The sequence below is a fragment of the Carcharhinus amblyrhynchos genome, chromosome 25, assembly GCF_965287045.1.
Source record: "Carcharhinus amblyrhynchos chromosome 25, sCarAmb.v2.hapA, whole genome shotgun sequence".
NCBI classification, from domain to species: Eukaryota; Metazoa; Chordata; class Chondrichthyes; order Carcharhiniformes; family Carcharhinidae; genus Carcharhinus; species Carcharhinus amblyrhynchos.
In genome coordinates, this window is record NC_137348.1 from 10,938,056 (window position 1) to 10,963,441 (window position 25,386).

Genomic DNA, 25,386 nt, shown 5'->3' on the forward strand with positions numbered 1-25,386 from the left:
AGAGAAATAAAATCAGCTGAGATGTAGATTCCTGATCACTATCCAATGATGCTCGCTAAAAACAAATCCATATCTTCATCATGGCTTCTTGAATCTAAAATTGGGATCAGTTGTGATATTTGGCAAATAAATATGACTGCACTTGGAACAACGGATTGGTACAATATCCTTTCACCCTTTGGGTCAAATCTACTGCTATCAATGGAACAATATTATAGTTTAGTGTAAGAGTTGTGTGTGCGATATGATCGGTGGATATAGATTACTTGCTGGGATTAACGCACAGTAATTAAGACACAGCCTAAGTTTTATATTTCCTAATGAAGTTATCAAGCTGTTTAACGCAGACTCACAAACCTGTTAATTAATATTATAGATGCCAAGTCCAACATTTGGATACGGCCAGTTGCCAAGGAAACAGTTTTCTATGTTTTATTCAAGCCACCAAAATATTTTCACTAATGAGGAAGTAATTAGTGTCCTCTGCTTAAAGGGCCACCCTGTAATAACGAAAACAAGAACTTAAAGTATCTCAAATCAAATCACAACGACATTTCCTGGGGTTTTCTTTTATTAATTTTTACAGGATGTGGGCATCATTGGCTGGGACGCCTCTGGTTTCTTCCCACAGTCCAGAGATGAGCAGATTAGGTGGATTGACCATGGTAAATTAGCCCTTAAGTGTTCAAAGATGTGCACGTTGGGTGGACTGACCATGCTAAACTGCCCCTTACTGTCACAAAGGTGTGCAGGTTAGGTGGGTTAACCGTGGTTAATGTGCGGCATTACGGGGATAGTGTGGAGGGGAGGGCCTAATACTCTTGGGAGTCAATGGGCCAAATGACCTCTTTCTCCACTGTTCGAATTCTGTGGTTCTAGACTGCACTGAAAATTGAGGATACCCATCGTCAAATTTAAGTTCCAGATCTTGACAAGGATTGCATGAAAATGTTGTTGTTGAAATTCTTTTTTAATCTCATTTGTTTAGGCTGGTGGTTTTTTTTTGCACCTCGAACGATAATCAAACTCCTTTCAATCTAAGTAAACTACAAATACAAAAAAAGTGGAAAAATGTTTCACTGCATTTCACTAGGGAGGAATAGATTAGAATCCATAAAACCCTAAAGTGCAGAAGGAGGGCTTTGGCACGTCAAGTCTGCACTGACTCTCCAAAAGAACATTCTACCCATGCGCCCCACCTCCCCTCATCCCTACAACACCACGCATTTACCATGGCTGATCTATTTAGCCTGCACATCTTTGGACTGTGGGGGGAAACAGGTGCACCCAGAGGAAACACACGTGGAGAATGTGCAAACTCCATACAGACAGTCTCCAGAGGTCAGAATCAAACCTGGTGCTGTACAAGAAAACAAGATTAAGGATTAATGGGTGAATATGTAAGTATTGAAGTAGTTGTTAAAGGCAAAAGGAGAAGTAGTGATTAAGACTCTGGATTTGGTAGCAGGGAAACTTAGGGAGTGAGGGTAGGAAGGCCATGGATGCACTTAGGAATGAGAATGTTGACTTAGGTTTGGTACTTCAAGGTTCAGGTAGCAATGGAGGTCAGCAATCACTTTTAGACTAATCACTTGGGCAAAGGCTGAGTTTGCTTCTGGAACTTAGCTGATCAAGTCACCTTTAGAATACACAGACAAGGTCTTCTTTTAGATCCCTCTGTCAGTTGGAGAAGGAAGGTCACGTGACAAGCCAACTCTGATTTTAAGCAGATCTTTACTCAGCAGAACTGGGGATAAACAGCTTAGGGAAAGATCTAAATGACATAAAACATTAGACAGGGGTCGTGGGTGGAGAGGGGGACTGGTGGTGTTGAGATGGCGGCGCAGGCTCGTTGGGCCGAAGGGCCTGTTTCCCGGGCTGATTTTGTTCTTTGTTCTTTGACATTTATTACCCATCCCTAACTACTCACCCTCCATTTAAGATGTCTCACAACACCATAGAACATGACGGCGCAGTACAGGCCCTTCGGCCCTCCGATGTTGCATCAACCTAGGAAACCAATCTAAAGCCCATCTAACCTACACTATTCCAATATCATCCATATGTTTATCCAAAGATCATTTAAATGTCCTTACTAGTGAACTCCAACCATTATCTTGCAATTGTGCCTTTGCCTATATATCCCGTGCTAGCGAACCTACCTCTCCACTCACCTGATGAAGGAACAGCAGTCCAAAAGCTCGTGATTCCAAATAAAACCTGCTGGACTTTTAACCTGGTGCTGTGAGACTTCTTATTGTGCCCACCCCAGTCTAACGCCGGCATTTCCACATCATTGCTCCCTCCATTTCAGAGGGCAGTTGAGAGTCAACCACATTGCTGTGGGTCTGGAGTCACATGGAGGCCAGACCAGGTAAGAATGGCAGATTTTCTTCCCTAAAGGACATTAGTGAACCTGATGGGTTTTTCCAACAATCAACAATGGTTTCATGGTCATCAGTAGATTCTTAATTTCAGAATTTTTATTGAATTCAAATACCACCTCTGCCGTGGTGAGATTTGAACCGGGTTCCCAGACCTTGCCCTGGATCTCTGGATTATGAGTCCAGTGACAAGACCCATGTGCCACTGCCTCCCCATGATAATGCACTCCAGTCCCACTGGTACCCATCAATCAGAGGAAGCCTTGAAAATACATATATCCTCTACTGAAGAAGTCCATGTCCCAAATGCAACAAGACTTTGATGATAAGTAAATTCACGTCACACAAGTGCCAGGAAATGATCAAAAGAGGATCTAACCATCTTCCCTTGACGTTCAATGAATCTTCCACTATCAACATCTTGTGGTTTACCATGGACCAGAATTGAATTGATATAATACAGTGGCTACTAGAATAGATGTGGAGATGCCGGCGTTGCACTGGGGTAAACACAGTAAGAAGTCTCACAATGCCAGGTTAAAAGTCCAACCAATTTATTTGATAGTAAACTCACAAGCTTTCGGGGTTTGCCCCTTCGTCAGGTGAATGGAGAGTTCTGGCCTCAGACTCGCTCTAATCAGTAATCTATAAACCATGTGTGCAGTTATATGCTCTGTCTGAGGCCAGAACTCTCCATTCACCTGGCGAAGGGGCAAACCCCGAAAGCTTGTGAGTTTACTATCAAATAAATTGTTTGGACTTTAACCTGGTGTTGTGAGACTTCTTACTGCTACTAGAATAGGTCAGAGGCTAGAAATCCTGTGGCGAGAACTCACCTCCTGACCCCTCCCCCCCTCAAACGCCTGTCCACCATCTACAAGGCATAAGTCAAAAGTCTGATGGAATGCTCTCCACTTGTCTAGAAGAGTGCAGCTCCAACAACACCCAAAAAGCTTGACACCGTTCAGGACAAAGTAGCTTGCTTGATTGGTACTCTATCCACAAATATTTGCTCCCTCCACAGCCAACACACATTGACAGCAGTGTGTACAATATACAAGGGTGCACCACAGCGACTCACAAAGACTCCTTGAACAGTGCCTTCTAAACTTATGACCACTACCATCTAGAAGAATAAGGGCAACTGATAACTGGGAACACTTCCACCTGGAGGTTCTCCTCCAAGTCACTCACCATCTTGACTTGGAAATACATCAGCCATTCCTCCACTGCCACTGGGTTAAACTCCTCAAACTCCCTCCTAAGCAGGACTATTGGAGCACTTGCACCATACGGACTGCAGCAATTCAAGAAGGCAGCCCACCAAGGGCAATGAGCGATGGGCAGTAAATGCTGGCCAAACCAGCCATGCCTGAAACAAAATGTTCCCTCTCCAGGGGCGTCACGGGACAGAGGCAGGTATTTGGGTCAAACAATCCCTCACCGCACAGGGCCTGGAGCCAGGGGTGGTCATCCTGGACAAGCCCAGGAACAGGTTCAAGAGAGTCCTCCGACTTGCCTGTCACCAACACCCTTCAGGAGCAGGGAACTGAACTTCAGTCAGTCGAAGGAGCAGTTCCTCAGATATTGGAAGTGAAATAGGTTTCTAAACTTTCAAAAGTATGGATGGGGATCTAGATCCAGGTGACACAGGATAAGGGGTTGGCATTTAGGACCAAGGTGAGGAATCATAGAATACCTACTGTGTAGAAAGAGGCCATTTGGCCCATCTAGCCTGCACCAACAACAATCCTACTCAAGCCCTATTCCCATAACCCCAATACTTACCTTGCTAATTCCTCTACCCACGCATCCCGGGACACTAAGGGGCAATCTAGCATAACCAATGCACATCTTTGGACTGAGGAATTTCTTCACTCAGAGGGTGGTAAATCTTTGAAATTCTCTACCTCAGAAGACTGTGGAGACCCCGCCATTGATTTGATATATTATCACAGGTATTAGTATACAGTGAAAAATATTGTTTCTCACATGCTATACAAAGCATACCATTCATAGAGAAGGAAAGGACAGGATGCACAATGTAGTGTTACAGTCATAGCTAGGGTGTAGGGAACAATCAGCTTAATGCGAGGTTTCAAAAGTCTGACAAGCAGCAGGAAAGAAGCTGCTCTCGAGCCGGGTGATACGTGACCTCAGATTTTTGTATCTTTTTCTCGACGGAAGAAGGTGGAATAGAGTATGGCCAGGGTGCATGGGATCCTTAATTATACTGGCTGCTTTTCCGAGGCAGTGGAAAGTGGAGACAAAGTCAATGGACGGGAGGTTGGTTTGCGTGATTGACTGGGCTTCGATCACTAAGACAGGGATCAATAGATTTCTAAATATTTAAGCTATCAACAAATAAGGGGATAATGCAGGAAAATGGCATCAATGTAGAAGATCAGCCATGATCTAGTTAAATGGCAGTGCAGACTCAAGGAGCCAATACTCCTGTTCCTATCTCCCATGTAGTTATGTTTCAAAGTATGCCACCCTTGTTTGACAGGTAGCTTCAATTATCCTGGAATTCAGTGGTAGGATGGTTGCTCATCTGATGTGGAAGGATACGCAGTTGAAAATATACAAAACTGTTTCCTGACTCAACATGTAAGCAAATTAGCCAAAGATAATCATATATTAGATCCAGCGGTTAGTTGTGAACCACACCTCATGATGGATCTCCATGTGGGGGAACATCTGGGCAACAGCGACCACAATGTTATTAAGCATCAAACAGCTGCTGGAACACAAAGGGGCTGAAAGTCTACAATTCGTACCAGATTTCCAAAAGGCAAACATTGCTAAAATGGCAGATGATTTGGATTGGGATAATTGGCCAACACCACCGGAGGCAGGTGTACCTCGTGTAGAAGAGAAACGTTTTTAAGAACAGTATTAAAAACATGTGAAAGAGAAACAAGTGCCCAAAAAAGGGAATGTGGTTTCAAAACCAGCTGAGTGGCCTTGTATGAAAACAGATAAGATGCAAACAAAAATCTTTCTACAAATCAAAGGTTTTTAAAACTTAACTTAACGGAGTTAAGCACAAGGAACAGCTAAAGAAAACAAACGCTGCTTTTATATTCGCTGAAAGAATCATGGAAAAGAGGATTGTGGACAATTATGGAGGGAGGGGAAAAGCTTCTTCAATAATATGATGATGCCAGCCTGATCTGGACGGATTGGGTGAGTGGGCTAATCAATGGCAGATGCAGTATAGTTCAGATAAATGTGAGGTTATTCACTTGGAAGCAAAAACAAGAAGGCAGATTAGTACCTGAATGTTTGTAAATTGGGAGAGGAGAGTGTACAGCAGGACCTGGGTGTCCTTGAGCACCAGTCGCTGAAGGTAAGCTTGCAGGTGCAGCAGGTGGTAAAGAAGGCAAATGGCGTGTTGGCCTTCATTGCGAGAGGTTTTGAGTACAGGAGCAGAGAAGCGTTGTTGCAATTATACAGGGTCTTGGTGTGGCTACACCTAGAGTACTGTGTGCAGTTTTGGTCTCCTTTTCTGAGGAAGGATGTTCTTGATCTCAAGGGAGTGCAGCGAAGGTTTACCAGGCTGATTCCAGGGATGGCAAGACTGATGTATGAAGAGAGATTGATTAGGTTAGGATTGTTTTCACTGGAGTTCAGACAAATGAGGGGGGAATCTCATTGAGGCTTATAAAATTCTAACAGGACTAGACAGGGTAGACAGAGGGAGGATGTTCCCGATGCTGAGGGAGTCCAGAACCTGAGGGTACAGGATAGACCATTTAGGACAGAGATGACGAGATATTTCTGCACCCAAAGTACTTACCACAGGAAGTAGTTGATGCCAAAACATTAAATGTATTCAAGAGGCACCTGGGGCAAATGGGATCAAAGGTTCTGGGGAAAAAGCAGGATTAGGCTATTGAGTGGGATGATCAGCTACGATCATGGTGAATGGTAAAGGAGGCTCGAAGGGCCAAATGGCCTCCTCCTGTTCCTATCTTCTATGTTTCTATGTTTCAATGCTAATATGAAGAGTCAAAGAACTGGCAAAGGTTGTAATGAGTGAGTGAAGGATGTCCAAGTGCAGGACCCACTGAGAATTGCAGCAATACTCAATCAGTTCATTGCGTCGGTCAACATCTTGAAGGCAAAGCTCAACTGCTAAAATTTAATGATAATGTTAACCATAAAACTAACAATATTAACTTAGCTGAACACATTGTTTTGGATAGAATTAAGAATTTGAAACTCAATATAGTTGCCAAGGCCGTGGATATCCACTGGGGGGTTCTCAGGGAGATGGATCACATGCTGTGCAAATCACTTGTCTGTATTTTTAACAGCTTACTGCACTCTGTAGTGGGAGGAAGCTAATATAATCCCTATCTTTATAAAAGGAGATGATTCAGTGCCCACCACCACCTTCACTGCCCCCCCCCCAAAAGTAGCTATAGGCCTATCAGTCTAACATAAAGAGAAAGCTATTGGAGGGAATGATTCGGGATGCGATGGCCGGAATTCTCCCATCCTGCCTGCTGCTGGAATTCTAACAGGTAGGGGGGTGGACCATGTAAAGGTCCATTGAAGCCAGGTGGGAATCTCTGGTTTTCAGGTGAGCAAGGCCGGAGAATCCCACCCATGCATGTGTACTTGGACAAAGGCACATTCTATGACATCGATAAGAACTCCAGGGGTTAGCTGTAAAGGAACAGGGCTTTATTGCACAAAATAAACAAAACCATAAGCCTGTGGTGAACACAATAAGGTCCCAACCAGGTCAATGAAATAATGGACCCACTCAGGGGCCTGCTTTCTATGGGGCTTGGTATATGAGCGCCACCTGGTGAGTTCATTACCAATCTCCAGGGAGCTTGTATTCAATGAGTCCTACAGGGAGGTCAATCAGTGATTCCCCCATCCAAGTCCTGGGGTTATCATAACACCTAATAGGGCTTCAAAGAAAAAAAGGCAAATTGAACAATCTCTTTTGAAGAATTCACCATGACGCTGGATGGGGGAAGCCCAGCAGACATTATTAATGGTAACTTGACATGGTATCGCACAAGAGGATTCTCTATAAGATTGTAGTGATAACCTCATGGTAAAATACTGAGCTGGATGAGAACTGGCTGAAAGGCAAGAAGTAGTTCTAGGTCAATTTGGATCTGTTTAGGAGATTGGTCACCAATGGTGTCTCATGGGGATCGGTGTTGGGACCATCGTTCTTTATTTTTGTGATGGTACTAAGATCTGTGTATCTGCACTGCAGACTTGAATGCCTCTGGCAGATATTGATTGATATGTTAGACTATAAGATATAGGAGCAGAACTAGACCATTCGGCCCATCATGTCTGCTCCACCATTCAATCATGGCTGATATGATTTTCATCCCCATTCTCCTGCCTTCTCCCCGTAATCCTTGATCCCCTTACTGATCAAGAACCTATCTATCTCTGCCTTAAAGACACTCAATGACCCGGTCTCCACAACTCTCTGTGGCAATGAATTCCACAGATTCACCATCTTCTGGATGAAGAAATTCCTCCTCATTTCTGTTTTAAAGGAGCGTCCCTTCACTCTGAGTTTGTACCTCGAGTTCTAGTCTCTCCTATTAGTGGAAACATCCTCTCCACGTCCACTTTACCTAGACCTCTCAATATTCTCTAAGTTTCAATTAAATCCTCCTTCGTCCTTCTAAAATCCATTGGGAGTTTAGAAGAATGAGGGGAGATCTCATTGAGACGTATAAGATGATGAATGGGATGGATAGGATAGAGGTGGAAAGACTCTTCCCGCTCAAAAAAGACAGTAGGACTAGGGGGCACAGCCTCAAGATAAAGGGGGGGCGGTTCAGAACGGAGTTGAGGAGGAACTTCTTCACTCAAAGGGTGGTGAATCTCTGGAATTCTCTGCCCGTTGAAGTGGTGGAGGCTGCCTCGCTAAATATTTTTAAGAAGCGGGTTGATGGGTTTTTGATAAGAGAGGGGATTAAGGGTTATGGGGAGAGGGCGGGAAAGTGGAACTGAGCCACGACAGATCAGCCATGATCTTATTGAATGGCGGGGCAGGCTCGAAGGGCCAAATGGCCTACTCCTGCTCCTATTTCTTATGTTCTTATGTATAGACCCAGACTCCTCCATCACTCCTCATATGACAAACCATTCATTCCTGGGATCATTCTTGTGAATCTCCTCTGGAGCCCCTCAAAGGCCAGCACATCCTTACTTATAGGCTTGGGGGTCCAAAATTGAGTTTTGGAGTTCGGGCACTCTATTGGCAAATTATGTTTCATTTGGAAAAGTGCAGCGTTATACTGGGTCTCAGAATAAACACTCAACAGCAAAAAGCATCAAAGGAGGAGAGATCTTAGTATTCTCGTGAAAACATTGCTAAAAGTTCAAGAACAATGTCTTAAAGTGACAGTCATAGCAAAGAGGGTGCTGGGGGCATTTACAAGTTGACTGATTACAAGACCATGCATGCCATTCTGTCCTTAGACAAGGTCCCAGTCAGTCTTCAGTTAGAATAACATGGATGTTTTTGGGTTACTCAGGTGGTGAGTGATATTGAAGCTTTGGAGAGACTGCAGAGAAAGGTCACCAGATCAATTCCCAGTTTAACGTGTCTCAATTACAAAGAATGGTAAACATTGCTGGGAACCCTGTGCTTCTCAGGAGCAGAGGAGTGATCGGATTGCTTTGTACACGGTGGCACAGTGGTTAGAACTGTTGCCTCACAATGCCAGGGATCTGAGTTCAATTCCCGGCTTGGGTCACTGTCTGTGTGGAGTCTGCACATTCTCCCCGTGTCTGTGTGGGTTTTCTCTGGGTGCTCTGGTTTCCTCCCACAGTCTGAAAGAGTGCTGGTTAGGTTGATTGGCCATGTTTAGCTGCCCCTTAGTGTCCCAGGATGCTTAGGTTAGATGGATTAGCGGGGCAAATATGTGGGGTTGCAGGGATTTGGCCAAGTGGGATTGTTGTTGGTGCACTCAATGGGCCAAATGGCCTCTTTCTGCACTGTAGCCATTCTATGATAAATATACTGTATTCAAGTTGATACTTTGTTCCATTTAAATAACTTAGGGTCACAATTTTAACATGTTTAAGGCCAATCCTGGTTCAATATCTGGTTCAAAGGACATGGATCCTTTGTAAGAGATGGTGTCCTTGAGGGATAGACCAGTGACTTGCGTGGTGGAGACCACTTTGGTGATTACCTGGACGGTGAATTTGGTGAATAGTGGACCAGTTTCTGGATGGGTCAGAGGTCACCTTTTACAAAGAAACATTACTCAGGAATGCAGTGACCTCAGAGTTGGTCCAATTGCCTCAGAAGTCAGAAAGAAATTCCCCAACTTTCTTCCCACAAATATGGGCAACATGGTGGCACAGTGGTGAGCAATGTTACCTCACAGCACCAGGGACCCAGGTTTGATTCCCAGCTGCGGTCACTGTCTATGTAGAGTTTGCACGTTCTCCCCATGTCTGCATGGGATTCCTCTGGGTGCTCTGGTTTCATCCCACAGTAAAAAGTCTGACAACACCAGGTTTCAGTCCAACCAATTTATTTGATACTAAACTCACTAGCTTTCAGGTTAGCCCCGAAAGCTAGCAAGTTTACTATCAAATAAATCAGTTGGACTGAAACCTGGTGTTGTCAGACTTTTTACTGTGTTTACCCCAGTCCAATGCCAGCATATTCACATCATTCATCCCACAATCCAAAGATAAGTGGATTAGATGGATTGGCCATACTAAATTGACCCTTGGTGTCAGGGGATTAGTGGGGTAAATATGTGGGTTATGGGGAAAGGGTCTGGATGGGATTGTTGTCAGTGCACACTTGATGGGCTGAATGGCCTCCTTCTCCACTGTAGCAATTCAATGATAACCTACTGAGTCTCCAAGGCATGACAGTAATAGCCCAGCCTCATACTTTGCTTTGATTTATTATTGTCACATGCGTTAACATAGTGAAAAGTATTGTTTCTTGCGCGCTGCACAAACAAAGAATACCGTTCACAGAGAAGGAAACGAAAGAGTGCAGAATATAGTGTTACAGTCATAGCCAGGGTGTAGAGAAAGATCAACTTAATACACCGTTATGTTACTATTTTCCTACAAAAAGAACATTCTGAAAGTTCATTTCTATTTAGAAGTCTGGACAAAGGATGTGACTGTAATGCTGGACTTCACAGAGAAGGAGGTTCGATGTTCAGGCGGGTAGGGTTTCCAAGACGATGGAAAGTTCCACAGCATCAAGAGTGTGGAGAAATGAGTAATTGACAGAAAGACCTGACCTCAGCGCAGTAAAGGGACCCACGCTTTTGTACACATCTGACCGGAGAACACACAGAATCCTCTTGGAACAAGCAATAATAAAGAGCATTTTGAGAAGGTTCTAGCGAGCCTGACCCTAAGCTGTAGGCTGCCCTGTCGTGAATATTCCTCAAATCCATTCAGACATTAATTCAGTCCACCTAAAATGCAGAATTATTTCAGTTCAATAAAACAAAATAACTGGGAAGAGCAGTTCATGCTCCAACATGGTCTGGCAGCCAAGGCTATGTTTGTGTGCTTCTGATGGTTGCCATGCCAACCAGCACTATTTTGTTCTGACATGATAGAGTACTCATATCACACTTGTGGTTTGCAATCCAAAAATCAAGCAGTTTATTTTTTCTTGCCACATATTAGGGACAACAAATTGTGAAATGTCAATTTTTGGAGGTCAGATTAAGGGGTGCACTTCAATATCTTTGTGTTCCCATAACCTGTTGGTTTCCATGGGTTCAGAACAACCACACGAGTCGCGCTTAATTGTTAAACCCATGGGATCGATCCTTTATGTATTTAAAGACTGCAATTATGGGCTGTTATGTATGTGGGGGCATTGCCCCTTTAAGAGGACAGGTCAGGTGACCCAGGGTGTGGAGGTGATTGCCCAGGAAACTGCCCCTAAGGCAGTTAAGGACTGGACTGTAAGAACTCCAGTTCATGTCCCTGTGGCTTGCCTTTCTATGCGTCTTCTTTGGAGCTACCACCTCTGGTAGTCTCAGACTGATCCCATCCTTGTCACCAGTGTTAGGTCTGAGACCACCAGGGGAGATAGCTCCAAAGAAGCCACACAGAAAGGCAAGCCACAGGGACAGTAAGAGTTTATTGATGAACCTTACTCCTCGCAGTGCAGCCCTCAATTGTCATAGCAATGGTTTCCCAGGCAGGTCATTCCATACCCTGGCTCACCTGACCCATCCTCTTGAAGGGGCTACATCCCGCAAACACAACATGGGCAGTCCTTGTTGCCAGTTTCCCAACTGAAGATATAGCTCATAAAAGCAGAAGATCAAGAAAACATGAAGGTTCTTTGCATGCTACATCTTGGTTACAACCTCCGTGATGCCTCGATTGCAGTCACTACAAACTTGAGCTGATGTTGAGTTGCAGAGGAGTTCAAGTAAAAAGATGTCAAAGAAACGTGGCGTCACGTGGGGAGGGGACAAGGTCATATTGGCAATTCCAAGACTTCCCAATCCTGGTTCTTGGAATTGGAATGATGGACAATGGGCTGCCTCCCCATAGCTAGGTACAAGAAGAGTAGCACTGAAGCCACCCAGCCTGTCACACTGCCCTGTTTGTCTTGTCTTCACCCACTCAAGCTACCGACTCAACTCGAGCTGCTCACACCTCACTCTCTTTGATGCCAGTTCAGGAGCAGCAAGCGGAGATGACTAAACCTTCCTCCTGGTTGCAAAGTGGTTCATCGGAGAGTAAATCAATATTTCTGTGAAGTTGGAGAGGGGAGAAGAGTGTTGCAGCAAATGCAAACAGAAGAATTGTTTGGTGCAAAGAAAGATTAAAGTTGGCCACTTGAGGGTCAGGATTTTTTTTATAATACATTCATGGGGCATGGGCATCGCTGGCTGGCCAGCATTTATTGCCCATTCCTAGTTGCCTGAGGGCAGCTGAGAGTCAACCACATTGCTGTGGCTCTGGAGTCACATGTAGGCCAGACCGGGTAAGGACAGCAGATTTCATTCCCTAAAGAACATTAGTGAACCAGATGGGTTTTTCCGACAATGTCTTCATGGCGATCAGTAGACTCTTTATCCCAGATATTTTTTATCGAATTCAAATTCCACCACCAGCCATGATGGGATTTGAACCCAGGTCCCCAGAACATTAGCTGAGTTTCTGGATTAATAGTGTAGTGATAATACCACGAGGCCAACGCAGTCACATTAAGACTATAGTTCAAAGATGCGGGGGTTAGGTGGACTGCCCATGCTAAATTGTTTATTAGTGTTAGGAAGATTAGCAGGGTAAATATGTGGGGTTATGGGGATAGGGCCTGAGTGGGATTGTTGTCAGTGCAGCCTTGATGGGCCAAATGGCCTCCTTCGTAGAGATTCTATGATTCTATATTCTAACCTGGTTTACTGTATTTACTAAACTGAGGGACTAAGAGACCGTCATTGCCAGTGTGGCATCCAACAACCCTTGAAATGTTCTCCCCATCTCTCCCAATAGCACCCCCAGTGTTACCATCAGCAACATTTATCAATTCACTGCCTCAAATGACACCTTATAACAAACAATTGAATGGAGATTGATTGGCATTGGATGGAAAATGACTTCCACATGATGGAAGATCCCAGCTGAGACTGCTGCAATGAATTTTAAATCCCTGAAAAGGCCGCTGATGTGAAGAACTGAAGAAGAAAAAAAAAGCAATCAACAACTCTCTTGTTATAGTCTAATCTTCGCCAGATGTTGGACCTCTTGCTGTTAAGTGCACAAGTGAAAATCTGGCACTGTCTCAGGCAGTGGCCTGGGTTACTTATAAAACATAGAACAACATAAACTCCTTCTAACACGTTAGGTAATTTTAAAACGTTCCCTTCCTAATCTCAGGATGATTTTTAATAGAGAAATTTTTACTGAGTTTGCTCATTATTTTTGGACACCTTTCCCTCTCCCTTGTTCTCTCTAGCCTCGCACCACCCACACCTGCCCACCAGGAGGCATCAAGTCGTGTTTCTGATCTCCCACCCCCACACAAGCCAGCCTGAAGCTTCTCATTCTACAGAGTTCAAGTTATTCACTGTGTACAATACATTGCAAAAACAACCCCCAAGCCTCATCTCAAAATGATCCCCTGAACTGGGTTCAACTCCACAAGTTGGAGATTCTTCCTAAGTCCAAGTGGAGGAGGAATTGGGGCCAAGAGAGAAAACGTTGGTAAATCAGCAGCCTCTGTAAGGAGAGAAAAGAGCTGATGTTTCGAGTCCAGGTGACATTTTGTCAAAGCTTTGACCTGTTGAGATTTTCCAGCATTTTGATTCCCACATCCGCAGTAATTTGCTTTTATCCTGGAGGAATTGGGGATTTGATGGGGTATTCTCCATTTGCCTGGATGAGTGCAGCTCCAACAACACTCAGAACAAAGCAGCCCATTTGATTGGCATCCCCTTCCTACCGTGGGCGTACCTACACCAAATGGACTGTAGCAGTTCAAGAAGGCAGCTCGTCACCACCTATCCAAGAGTATTTTGGGATGGACAATAAATGCTGATATTGCCAGTAATGCACCCCCCCCCCCATCCCCTGAAAGAACAAAGAGAGTCCAGTCAGTGTAGAAGAGCTGATCTCAGATTGGCGAGTGATGTTAGATGCGCAGGGTGCTCTCCCCTCCTCCTCCAGTACTATGACAGAGATTAGATGGCGCCCCTGTCCAGACTGCAGGGCAGTTGTCAGCCGCTCCACGTCCAGCTTACAGTGGGTGAATGGCGTGAAACTGAGACACACCAACTGGTGCGTGGCTATCCCAGTGAGAGATGCAGAGCTCCCTCAGCCACTGAGGTAACCTAGCAACCACCTGAATGGAAACACATGCTGGCTGCAATTCCATCTGTTTTGGGAGTTTGATGAAGTGAATGTGAAGGTGGAAAGGCTCCGGGGCGTTTGAAGAAACATCCCACAGACTGCATCGACTGGAACTGAACAGTTCACACTCAGCCTGCGCTTCTGACCAGCCTGCTCAGTAAAACTGAGTGCCATGCCTGACCTTAACCTTACTCTGAGTGCAATGGGGTTTGCGCTGTCAGCTGTCCAATGTCTCGGACCATGTTCTGCCCTCCCTTTTAATTGTATACCATTAAAATACTCCGATTGCAGTCCCCATTAAATTGCCAATGATTCAAATATTTCTAACTCATTAAAAACCCACAAAAATGCAGATTTCATTAACTGCAGCGTACTGTATAATGAGATTGTGGAATTAGTGCGGTTCACAGCCCTCCCAGGGACTGTTCTCCAAGGCCTGGCATGGTTTCGGAAGCTGGGTCACACATTTACACCTGGGACAACCCACATCTTCCAATTTGTTGCTCTTACTGAGGTAAGTGTCACTGATGTGGAGATGCCAGCGTTGGACTGGGGTAAGAAGTCTCACAATGCCAGGTTAAAGTCCAACAGGTTATTTGGTAGCAAAAGCCACTAGCTTTCGGAGCTCACCTAATGAAGGGGCAGTGCTCCGAAAACTAATGACTTTTGTTACAAGTGTCACTCAACAGGCTTTTAAACTCCACACGGCGTCATCACAGCGTTTGCCTTGATTCACCGAGTAGTATTGGCCCTTGGTTGTGGGGGGGTGGGGTGATGTTGTTCTGAGGGTCACATGATTAGTGAGGACCCTATGGACAGCCCCAGTGTGAAGCTGAGCCAATTGGCAGGAGGGCGCATGCCACAGGTCAAGGAAAAACTAGCAGCTGCAACCAGGAAGTCAAGAAGGTGGTCACACTTGTAGTCTACTCTTACTTAGTTGTACATGTATATATTACTCTGTTGGCAACAAAGCCTTTATAGTTAAAGCTGCATTGAGCCGCCGTCTATCTATTACACACCTCCCCTTGACCCCAGGCTCTTAAGTGTTCTGGAACTCTCTCAGAATCTGAACCCTCTCTTTCTTCTCCAAGCAGAAGGGCATGCTTAGTGTTGTTGCTGGGGTGATATTTCCACCCCACCCCCACCCAAGGCCCCTGCACAGATCTCAGCCTCTTCTTGGCTCCTTACAAAGTAAAGCAGCAAATTCAGGAGCCCCACAACATGGTACAAGCCACAGAGTCATTATGGCACAGAGAGAGGCCATTCAACCCATTGAATCCATGCTAGGTGTCTGTGGAGCAACCTATTCTGTTTCATTCTTCCCCCTCCGTTCTATCCTCATAACCCAACAAGTCCATTTCCTTCGAGTGCTATGGACCAAGCGCTGACAATTGGGATTAGGTGGATAGGTCAGGGTGTTTCATGTGTCGATGCAGACTTGATGGGCCGAAGGGACTCTTCTGCACTGCAGTATTCTGTGATTCTGTGCCCATCCAATTCCTTTTTAGAATCACTGAGATCATGTCCCTTCTCACCATCTTCGGAGGCAATGAATTCCAGCTCATTGCCACTCGCTGCTGAAAAAGTTCTCCCTCACAGCCACAACCACCCCCACCCGCCCAAATCTCTTGCTTAAAACCTTGAATCTGATTCCCCCCCATCCTTGTACCAGCAGCTAATGGGAACAGTGGCTCTTTGTCTGCACCTTTCCACTCCATGCCATCACACCATCATCTCATACCAAACCATAAACACTCCTTATATCCACCCACGTGGTAGCACAGTGGTTAGCACAGCTGCCTCACAGCGCCAGGGACCTGGGTTCAATACCGCCCTTGGGTCACTGTCTGCATGGAGTCTGCACATTCTCCCCATGTCTGCATGGGTTTCCTCCAGGTGCTCCAGTTTCCTCCAACACTCCAAAGATGTGCAGGTTAGGTGAATTGGCCACGCTGAATTACCTCTGCGTGTCAGGGGAATTAGCAAGGTAAATGCATGAGGTTACAGGGATAGGGCCTGGGTGGGTTTGTTGTCAGTGCAGGCTCAATGGGCCGAATGGTCTCCTTCTGCACTGAAGGGATTCTATAACAGGAATATTCAGTACACAATGACAAGGCAATGCATTAAAACCAGACATGTGAAACAACTGCACTATCTTGAAAAAAGAATGAGTAATCTATCAAACACAAAACATGTAGCGGAAACTACTTTTTGTTTCTTGATTGTCATTTGTCAATGAGGAAAATCTTAAGAAAATTACATCCTTCATCCATAACATTATAAACTCCGCTCTGAAGCTCTCAAGAGAAAAGATGTAAAAATTATTCACAGCACAGGAAATACCATCAGCACGACACCAACCTCATAACAATTCTCTGTACGTTACTGATAACATATCCTGGTGCAGACAGTATATCTACTAAAAACATTCCAGTCATACCAAACCAGTCTTCCCTCACTCACATACAGAGTGCTGACTGGGTATCAATTAAAACCATTCAAACCAGTCCATGGGCAATGTGCAGAGTGGAACCTTCAGTTAAACATTTACAAGTTACCCAATATGATGTTTGGGGTCTTAGGCTGGATTTTCATTCCTGAGGCAGATAAAATCATAGAATCATACATTCGGCCCGTCGAGTCTACACCAACCACACACTCACCCAGGCCCTCTCCATAACCCCATGCATTTACCCTAACTAGTCCCTCTGTTACTAAGGGACAATATAGCATGGCCAATCCACCTAACCCACACATTTTTGGACTTCTTTTCAGAGCGTGGGAAGAAACCGGAGCACCTGGAGGAAACCCACGCAGACACGAGGAGAATGTGCAAACTCCACGCAGATAGTGACCCAAGTTGGGAATCGAATCTGGGTCCCTAGCAGTGGCAGCAGTGCTATCCACTGTGCCATCCAATATAGGAAATTTCCTGACTTGTTGGACTCACCTTGGGAACAAAGACCCAGCAGAAGGCAGTGTTAGGGTCAAGTCCACTAACCCCTCCAGGAGCAGAGTTTAGGCAGTCACGAGGCTGGCTGTGCCTCGATGCAGGTTGGTTAGAAAACCTGCCTTGTTTCTCCTGAATTTGGGCCCTCTAGCTCCCACATCTTCACCAACCCCTCCCCAACCCAGTGGCTCCTTTTATCCTCATGACAACTCAAGCCCTTCTCACCCGCCCTCCATAGCCATTTTTACCCCATACCTAATCACTCAGTATCCAACTGGGCAGACCTCGGGAGCCATGTGAAGATGAAATAAATTAAGGTTCTGAAAGTATAATGCTTTAACTGTACAGACTTGATATAAAGAAAATCCCATTCTTCAAAGCCCATTCAAAGCTTTATTTTTAAATCTCAGGTGCTTAATCACTCATAAAACAAAGTTCTGCTTATACTCCACATCAAATACAGCTAATCCATTAATAGACTCTTTAACCCATCAATCAAACTGCAAACTCAAAGCTCTCCCCCCAGCCCAGTGGTAAGATTGCAACTTTTGGACATTAGCTGGGCATTCAAAAAGAGCATTAGGGAAATGTCCACAAGCAACTATTGAAACTGTTAGAAAAGATAGCAGATGCCTCACCAGCCAACCTGTCAAAGCAATAGAGAAGACAGTATTTTACAACTCCTACTCGCACTTGCTACCTTTCATTTTTAAAAGGGATGGGGATTTAAGTAGCTTTAGTTTACGACAGCTAAGCTGATCTTATCGCCCCTTCAACAGCATTTACACCTACTCCGTAAACTTATTCCTTATTCTCAAAACTAGAGGTCACAGTCTAAGAATACGGGGTAAGCCATTCAGGTCTGAAATGAGGAAGAATGTCTCCACTCAGAGAGTTGTGAACCTGTGGAATTCTCTACCATAGAAAGCTGTTGGGGCCACTTCATTAGATATGTTCAAGAGGGAGCTGGATGTGGCCCTCGTGACTAAAGGGATTAAAGGGTATGGAGAGAAAGCAGGAGTGAGATATTGAGAGTGCATGATCACCCATGATCATATTGAATGGTGGTACAGATTGGAAGGGCTGAATGGCCTACTCCTGCACCTGTTTTCTGTGTTTCTAACTTGTGATGCCTACACTATGGGTCAAAGCCAGAATGAGTCTGGCTGAAGTTAGCACTGAGTTCAGATGGTCCTGCTAAAGTTGAGTTTCCCTCCCGTAGGAGTCACTCCCTCTTCCCTGCTGCCTTGGCAAAGCAACCAGCATAATCAAGGAACCCATGCACTCTAGACATTCTCTCTTCCACCTTCTTCCGTCGGAAACAGATACAAAAGTCTGAGGTCACATACCAACCAACTGAAGAACAGTTTTCCCTGTGTCATCAAACTTTTGAATGGACCGACATTATATTAAGTTCAGTAAGAAGTCTCACAACACCAGATGAAGGAACAGGATTATTGCAATTGGTAATTTGTCTATATATGCCATGCTTGTGTACTAAACTCCACTCACCTGATGAAGGAGCAGCGATCCGAAAGCTCAGTGATTCCAGATAAACCATTGGAATTTAACACCATAATCAATACATGGTGTTGTGAGACTTCTTACTGTGCCCACCCCAGTCCAACACTGGCATCTCCACATCATTATACTAAATTAATCTTTCTCTACACCCTATCTATGACTGTAACATTACATTCTGCACTCTCTCCTTTCCTTTTCCTGTCCTCTATGAATGGTATGCTTTGTCTGTGTAGTGTGCAAGAAACAATACTTTTCACTGTATCCCAATCCATGCGACAAGAATTAGTCAAATTGGACCTCTTTCTCCCTACAGCGAAAATGGGGTCTGTCACAAATTGGGGCAGGATTTCAGAATTCAGGTTCCATCTGCCATTTCTGAAGTTCCATGGGGTCTTCCCAGCTCCGTAAAAATATGCACAAGCTGCTGTTCTAACCATCAGATCCATACCAATAATGTCAATCATATTTCACAGCTTTTCAGGTGTAGCACAGTGACTAGCACTGCTGCCTCACACCGCCAGGGACCCAGGTTCAATTCCAGCTTTAGGTCACTGAAAGTGTGGAGTTTGGACATTCTCCCCATATATTGTCCATATAGAGGCTATATTGCCTCATAGGTTAGGTGGATTGGCTGTGGTAAATGTGCGGGGTTACGGGTAGAGGGCCTGAGTAGGATACTCTGTCAGAGAGTCAGTGCCAACTTGATGGGCCGACTGGCCTCCTTTCTACACTGTCGGGATTCTATGGATTCTCCCACTTTCATGATGACACCCCAGTAATAATGTGAAAGGAATTTGTGACCTGCTATGTGTATATTTCTGGTAAAATGAGTCCTTTTTATTTCAGATCTGGGGCATAAATTTAGGGTAGGGGTTAGGAGTTTCAGAGGGGATTTGAGGGGAAACGCTTTCACCCAGGAGTTGGTGGGGATCTGGGTCTCACTCCCCAAAAGAAGAATACACGCAGAAACCCTCACAACATTGAAAAAAACCTGAACATGCACTTGAAGTGCACTACTCAAGAAGCTTGATACCATCCAGAACAAAGCAGCCCACTTGATTGGCACCACATCTACAAACATCCACTCCCTCCACCACCAGTGCTCAGTAGCAGCAGTGCGAACTATCTACAAGATGCACTGCAGCAATTCACCAAAGATCTTTAGACAGCACCTCGCAAACTCATGACCATTTCCATCTAGAAGGACAAGGGCAGCAGATACATGGGAACACCACCACCTGCAAGTTCCCCTCCAAGCCACTCACCATCCTGACTTGGAAATATATCATCGTTCCTTTGCAGTCATTGGATCAAAATCTGGAATTCCCACCCTAATGGCATCGTGGGTTAAACCCACAGCACGTGGACTGCAGCGATTCAAGAAGGCAGCTGACCACCACCTTCTCAAGGGCAACAAGGGATGGGCAATAAATGCTGGCCCAGCCAGTGACACTCATGTCCCATGAATGTATAAAGAAAAGTGCTGTAACCTACAGAACAAGAGCTGGAAAGTGGGATTCAGCTGGATGGCAACTTGTTGGCTAACATGGATGGGCAGAATGGCCTCCCTCTATGCTGTATATTTCCACGCTTCTAGAAAATCCTTGGTTTGGTTTCATGGCAGGCTCTGGCTGCAGTGTGACCAGGCCAGACAAAGGGATATCAGCCATGGTTCCTGCTCCCGATCACTTCCCTGTGACCCATGCTTAGCACACAACCACATGCAATCTGGGTCTTTGAAAGGATTCAACCCCATCTCCTGAGAAACATCCTTTGGGAGGAGGGGGGAGGGGATTGAAGAAAAGAATTCCACTAAAAGCTGCATCTGCTTACCTCATTGACCTGCTGTTTATCCAGGTGGAATATCTGACCCGAGCTGGTTGATGCCACCTCTTCAAAAGCCCGATATCCAGGGTGACCTCTGTCCCCACAGTCTCCAGTCAACACAAATACAACCTGCGCAGATAAAAGAAGCCGTCACTTCAGTCCCCTCACCAAGGATTTCCCCAAATCACCAGAGATTCACACCTGGTAAAATTCAAATATTTCACTTCCAAAAGAAGTGGCTTTCTAGAATTAAACCTAATCGACTTTGAACCAACATAAATGGTAATACCAGGATGCCAGCAATCCGAAATAACAGCAAACAAATACTCTGCAGTGCTGCACAACTCAGTTTTACTGTCTCCATAAATATTGTTGTGGACAGAGAAAGAAAGACCACGACACTGATTTAACAATAGCAGCTTTAAAGTGGCTTTTCTGGCTGAGTTAAGCTGGGATTTCTGGTCAATTTATAATTAAAACCAGATGCAGGTTGCAAAGTTGCTCTGGTTCAGGGATCTGGTCTGGGAACTGTGATCCGAAGTTTCCTGTCTTGATCAAATCAGGGAAGTTGTTTACATTAACTCAGACATTGTGACTTCGAATTTTATTGTCATTATGTGTGGTGCATGTCATGCGAAGTAAGCGTAATGGCATTGTTTGTAAGTAATTTCATTGGATGTTCAAGCTATGTGATTGGTTTCTGATTACACAGTTGGCTGAATGACAGAGAATCCTGGAATCCCTACAGTGCAGGAGGCCATTCGGCCCATCAAGTCTGCACCAAACACAACCCTGGTCCTATTCCCATAACCCCACATATTTATCCTGCTTATCCCCTGACGTTAAGGTCAATTTTAGAATGGTCAATCGAACCTGCACATCTTTAGACTAATCTTCTAGAAGCAAGTAGAGGATTTGTAGATAAAAGTCACCGCAGTTTGCCAGCAGCAACTCTATAAAGACTAACTGTTATAAGAAGCACGTGCTCTGAAGGAAATTTCCTCAGAGAAGAAGATAGATTCTACATCGAGGATATTCCTTGACCAAGGTTTTTACTGAATTTGGTCGTTTCTATTTTCGGTTAAAGTTCAGTTGAGAGTTGATGTTCAGTTAAGAGTTAAAACTCAGTAAAAGATTTAATGATTTGCGATTGTTCATATTGTTGGTAGCTGAGATGATAATTAAAGAATTAGCTAAACAAATTAAAAAAATCGATTATTGGTTCTAGTTTGTCTCATTAAACTGGAATGCTAGAAAGGTATTTAAATTAAAAGCTGGATAACACTGCCAACCCCACTGAGTATTTCCAGAACTTTCTGTTCTGATTTTCAGCCAACAGACTAGATCAACAAAACCCATTCACCCTCCGATGGGTGTGAAAGTCTTGACAATAGCAGCCTAAAAGATGTCCTTTTGGTACGTGCAGGGCACTGAGGAGAGGGAAGAGGACGTAGAGAGGAAAAGGGATGAGGCAGGAGTCACGTAGGCTAGGAGGGGGTGGGGGTCAGCAAATGGCGAAGGTATGTTAATCTCAAGAGGAAGGATTGGACAGGTTGGGGAAGGGGTTGTTGAGGGCAACGATCGGAGGAGGAAGTTGGTGAATGTGCAGTGATCAGGATAGGGAGGGAAGCCAGCAGTGGCAGCAATGTGGACCTGTCAGAAACACCCCCACAATTCCTGACTCAATATTCAGATAAGCATCTTCTTTAAAACACTTGGCCTTTTAACCTGGGCCTGCAGAGGCCCTGGCCATCATCATCTGACCTCGCGTAAGCCACATTGTCCAAAGGATTACTGGTACTGGGGAAACCCCGGGAGGGGCTTAAAGTAATCATTTGGTCTCTAATTTCTGTATGCAAAACCCCTTATGTCTATTTCAGAAGGGGGCTCTGGATGGTTTACAGCCTTCACCAATACATCGAGCACTGCCTAGTGTGTAATGAGTGCCCCTATCCAAATGTCATATTGGAAACTTAGACTACCCATTTCCCCCAATGTCATTGAGTTACTGCAGGTTGCAAGGTGAAAAGCTTCTTTTCCACAATGAACAATCCTTTAGACAAATACATGATGTCAATGGTGCAACTTAATAGCTGACCCTCAACTCTGGTTCAAAATTGGATGGGAAAAGTTTGACATGGTATTTTATAAGGCTAAACATTGTCAGGAAAGCTGTGACAACACGGGCTACATGCTCTACATAAATCTTTTATTTACTCAAATAGATCTTGAAAAAAAATCATTGCTCTCAAGGTGAGGTCATTACAAAAACAAAGGGAGGAAAAGTGCCAATCTGTAACTCACTGAATCAATGCACCCAACTGGAACATCCTGAGTTACCCCCCTACCCCAACCAGCCTACCTGGGACTGCTTCAGCTGGATGAGTTGTAGAACGTCCTTGGTCAGCTGGTAGTCCTTTGCTCGGGCGTCAGTGAAGACGTAAATAAAAGAACTGGGTTGGGATACCTCCAGCGCTCGCTTAATCGCTCCCAGGCTCATCTCGGGGCAGTCTCCTCCACCCTGCAAACAAAAAGGATAAAGTCAGACCCACCAATCACTCTGCAGTGGTAGTAGTGTAGTGGTATTGTCACTAGGCTATTAATCCAGAGACCCAGGGCAATGCTCTGGGGACCCAGGTTCAAATCCCACTACAGCCAACGGTGAAATCAGATTCAATAAAAATCTGGAATTAGAAGTCTAATGATGACCATGAAAACATTGGTGCAAAAATCCATCAGGTTCATTAGTGTCCTTTAAGGAAGGCAATCTGCTGCCCTTACCTTGTCTGGCCTACACGTGACTCCCGATCCACAATAATTTGGTTGACTTTTAAATGCCCTCAGGGATGGGCAATAAATGTTGGCCCAGCCAGGAGTAAAACATAATCAGTGACTGTCTTCTGATCCTATGTTTCTCAAGGTGTCCACTTGACCATGGGCATCTGAAAGGTGATAAGAACTGGCCTCACCCCATGCCAAAAGACACAAAACACGTCCTTGCAGTAACTGGACGTGGGATGGTTTTTCACAGATGAGGGGAGGAGGTTGTCAGTACACAGATTAACAACAGCAGCCCAACTTCTGCCTGAGCCAAGATTACACAAGTTAGCACAGGGGTCCAGTAATTTGATTCAATTTATTATTGCCGCATGTATTGAGATACAGTGAAAAGCATTGTTTCTTGTGCACTATAGAGACAAAACATACTATTCATAGAGTACAGACAGGAGAAGGAAAGGACAGGGTGCAGAATCAGTCATAGCTAGGGTATAGGGAAGGGTCAACTTAATATACGGTAGATTCATCCAAAAGTTTCAATTCAAATGTTTACAGCGAGTAACCTTTACCACATGAAAAAATAGCTCAAAACTTTAAGTCAAGGGAAAAAAGAGCGATGTTTTTATCATGCAGATAAAAAGCTAACCTTTATGCTGCACTTCATTATTTCGAATGATTATATTAATGAAAACCATGGTTGTGTTTTATCTATTCGAGTGGTATAGTTACACCGTGGTTACAGGTAGCGGCTTCCATTTGAGGAACAGCTTCTATTGCTGCAAACATTATTGTTTCCAGTATAACTGAGACAATAAATTATTCTGAATGTGCAGTTAGAAGCTGCTTTAGCAAGAACATCAGTTGCCAAAAAAATTCTTAATTCTATATATCTAAAGTTAAAGTTTATTTCAAAGATGGCTTGACTGAAAAAAGTTATACAGACGGCACGATGCCACAGTGGTTAACACCGTTGCCTTACAACCCGGGTTCAATTCCCGGCTTGGGTCACTGTCTACGCAGAGTCTACATGTTCTCTCCGTATCTGTGTGGATTTCCTGCGGGTGCTCCGCTTTCCTCCAAAAGAGGTGCTGGTTAGGTGCATCGACCATGCTAAATTCTCCCTCAGTGTACCTAAACAGGCGCCTGTGGCGACTAGGGGATTTTCACAGTAACTTCATTGCAGTGTTAATGTAAGCCTACTTGTGGCACTAATAAATAAATAAACTTTAAAACTTCATGACAATGCCCAAAACACCCCATAATTCAATTAGGTCTATTTTCAGTTTTATTTTCTATTGAAATGCAAGTTTCATAATACTGTATTTCATTTATTATACGCAGAATTAATTCTCTGAAATTCACAGGGTTATTAACCAAAAATTCGGTTATGAAATGGGACATTTTCTAAAAGGCAGGATTTTCCGTACGCTCCTGCGGCAGGTGTTGCCATTGGCCAGCGGTGGGATCTTCCAGTCCCATCGCTGTCCATTGGTTTTCCAGTTGTTCTCACCCTCTGCTGCCAGGGAATTCACAGCAAGAGATCTCTGTCAGTGGGACCAGAAGATCCCACCAGTGGGAACAGCCAGAAAGTTTCATCCGGTTCATCCTGCGGCTCCCAATAGTTTATTTCATCTTTTTTAAAAATAGGATTTTCAGAATTTTTGAAAAAGCTTCTGATTTCTGGGCTGAGGATTGAAATTCCTGTGTGTAAATCAGTGGAACGTGTATAGGGCCTTGGTGAGGCCACACCTGGAATATTGTGTGCAGTTTTGGTGTCCTTATCTGAGGAAGGATGTCCTTGCTATAGAGGGAATACAGCGAAGGTTTACCAGGCTGATTCCTGAGATGGCAGGTCTGTCATATGAGGAGAGACTAAATCAGTTACAATTGTATTCATTGGCATTTAGAAGAGGGCGTCTCATAGAAATTTGTAAAGTTCTAACAGGATTAGACAGGGTAGATTCAGAAAGAATGTTCCCAATGGTGGGAGATGCCAGAATGAGGAGGTCATATTTTGAGGATAAGTTTCAGGACTGAGGTGAGGAGAAATTTCTTCAC

General features: G+C 44.5%; 1 protein-coding gene across 1 annotated transcript in view; it reads right to left on the reverse strand.

The window, feature by feature from the left end:
• LOC145358107 (hemicentin-1-like) overlaps positions 1-25,386 on the reverse strand; it is a 359,590-nt gene that overhangs the window by 293,352 nt on the left and 40,852 nt on the right. Inside the window, exons 3-4 of the mRNA XM_080211781.1 lie at positions 22,913-23,071; positions 20,557-20,679 (exon numbers count right to left, since the gene is read on the reverse strand). Coding sequence (XP_080067907.1) covers positions 20,557-20,679; positions 22,913-23,071 — 282 coding nt within the window. The remainder of the gene's footprint in view (positions 1-20,556; positions 20,680-22,912; positions 23,072-25,386) is intronic.